At 52.0% G+C, this 1,755-nt stretch overlaps 1 protein-coding gene across 1 annotated transcript; it reads right to left on the bottom strand.

The window, feature by feature from the left end:
* Positions 1-811: 811 nt before the first annotated feature.
* DQ04_17491000 (putative NADH-dependent fumarate reductase) lies at positions 812-1,552 on the bottom strand (the record flags this gene model as incomplete). The annotated part of the gene is made up of 1 exon (XM_009317598.1): positions 812-1,552. The coding sequence occupies one exon, from the start codon at positions 1,550-1,552 to the stop codon at positions 812-814; it is 741 nt and encodes a 246-aa protein (XP_009315873.1).
* Between the last annotated feature and the right edge of the window lie 203 nt (positions 1,553-1,755).

The raw sequence follows: 1,755 nt of genomic DNA, 5'->3' as shown, positions 1-1,755 counted from the left end.
GTATATATATATATATATATATATATATATAAATTGCCTCTTACGTCTGCTTCCTTGGAAGGGGATAGATGAGTTCCATGCGTAAATAAGGAATTCGTAGTGAACGGCATCATTCGTGCTTTGTTTTCCTTTTGTTCTTGTTCACTCTGGATTGAAGGAGTGGTAAGGAGGATGCTCTATGCGGAGAGAAATCAAATAATCTGAGCATAGACGCCACCACTTTTTTGGCACTTTTTTTCCCGATTCCTCAACCCCCCTCTCTCTCTTACACACACACACTCACACAGAGAGGGAGATTTGCTTTTCCCTCCCCAACAGACCGCCCGTCACATTTCCTTCTCCTATTCTTCCCCTCCTTCCCCCTATACGTTGTGTATGTAAGAGATGCCTTGACCCGCATATTACTTTTTCCTCTGCCTTTTGATGGGAAACGAAGCACATTCGTTCATGGAATCCCCTATATTGTGTGCCTACCTGCGCACATGTGGGCCGTGCATCAACACCATGACATCCGCAGTAGCGGATCTTTCTGGGCGACACATGGACACTGGTGTTCAGCGGGCACGCATACACAGGCAAAAGAAATCCACTCTTCCTCTGTCGTTTATTCCTGAATTCTGACATACAGCTGATAGCGATAGCAGGAGTAACAAGAACAGCTACTGTTACAAAAGCAACAGATCCGTTATCGGCTTCTCCCCCTCCCCCTCCCCTGCTGCACCGTCTACATCAATAGATAAAGCAGAACAGAAAAAAACAAAAGATCCCGAAAAAAAAAAATCAACAACAACCATACCTTGACCAACGGAAACTACATCTTCGACGGCGCCTGGGTGTCAGCCTCATCGACGGTGCGCACCAGGTCCATTCTGTACCCAAGGCCACGCAAGCACGCCTTCACAGCGCGCTGCATCACCGGTGGGCCGCAGATGGCCACCATCAGGTCACTCGACGGCGGCTGCACTGTGCTGCTCAGGACGTTCTTGTCGACGAACCCCACACCATCAGTCCACATCGGCGGAGGATGGTTCAGCACAAAGGTGCTGCGGAACTTGCCCTGCGACTCCCTCTGGTGTTGCTCCAGTACCTCGCGGTACGTCAGCTCCGTCACATCCTCGGCGGCGTAGATAAGCCGAACGCTTTCAATGGTGTTAATAAACGGCTTTTTAAGTGCTGCCCGAATAATCTGAAGCATCGGAGCAACACCAGTTCCACCCGCGATGAGGCACAACTTTTTAATCACGTGTCCATGGAAGTACAAGTATTGCTCCTTGAACCGCCGCTCAATCACAAGGCCGCCACATCCCTTCATCTCCACAGCATCGCCCGGCTCCAAGGCAGAGATCCACTCCTTCAGCGTACCCTTGTCACTGCGCGCCAGGATGCCAATCACGCCAAAATCATCAGGCAGGGTGATGGGGCTGTAATAGCCAATGAGTTGCTGCCCATCCCACTCACCGCGGATGGCGATGAATTGACCGAGATGAAGACCAGAACGCTGCAGTGCGCCTGGGAGGTTGAACCGCAGCACACGGGAACCGGCGCCAAACATGCCGCCCTCACGCACCTCGCGCAGAACCACCGTTGTCCACGACGTGAATGAGAGAGGCGCTGCCTTCTTCTGCAAAATCGTAGCAGAACGATCACCCGCAATACGGCCGAACACCACACACTCCAGAAGTGAGTTGCCACCGAGACGGTTACCGCCGTGCACTCCGCCTGTAACCTCACCTGCGCCGAACAATGCAAGAATCG

Source organism: Trypanosoma grayi, assembly GCF_000691245.1.
Source record: "Trypanosoma grayi strain ANR4 Tgr_1749_V1, whole genome shotgun sequence".
In the NCBI taxonomy this organism is placed as follows: Eukaryota; Euglenozoa; class Kinetoplastea; order Trypanosomatida; family Trypanosomatidae; genus Trypanosoma; species Trypanosoma grayi.
The sequence above is the reverse complement of the archived record's forward strand: the minus strand, read 5'-3'. Positions and strand labels throughout refer to the sequence as shown.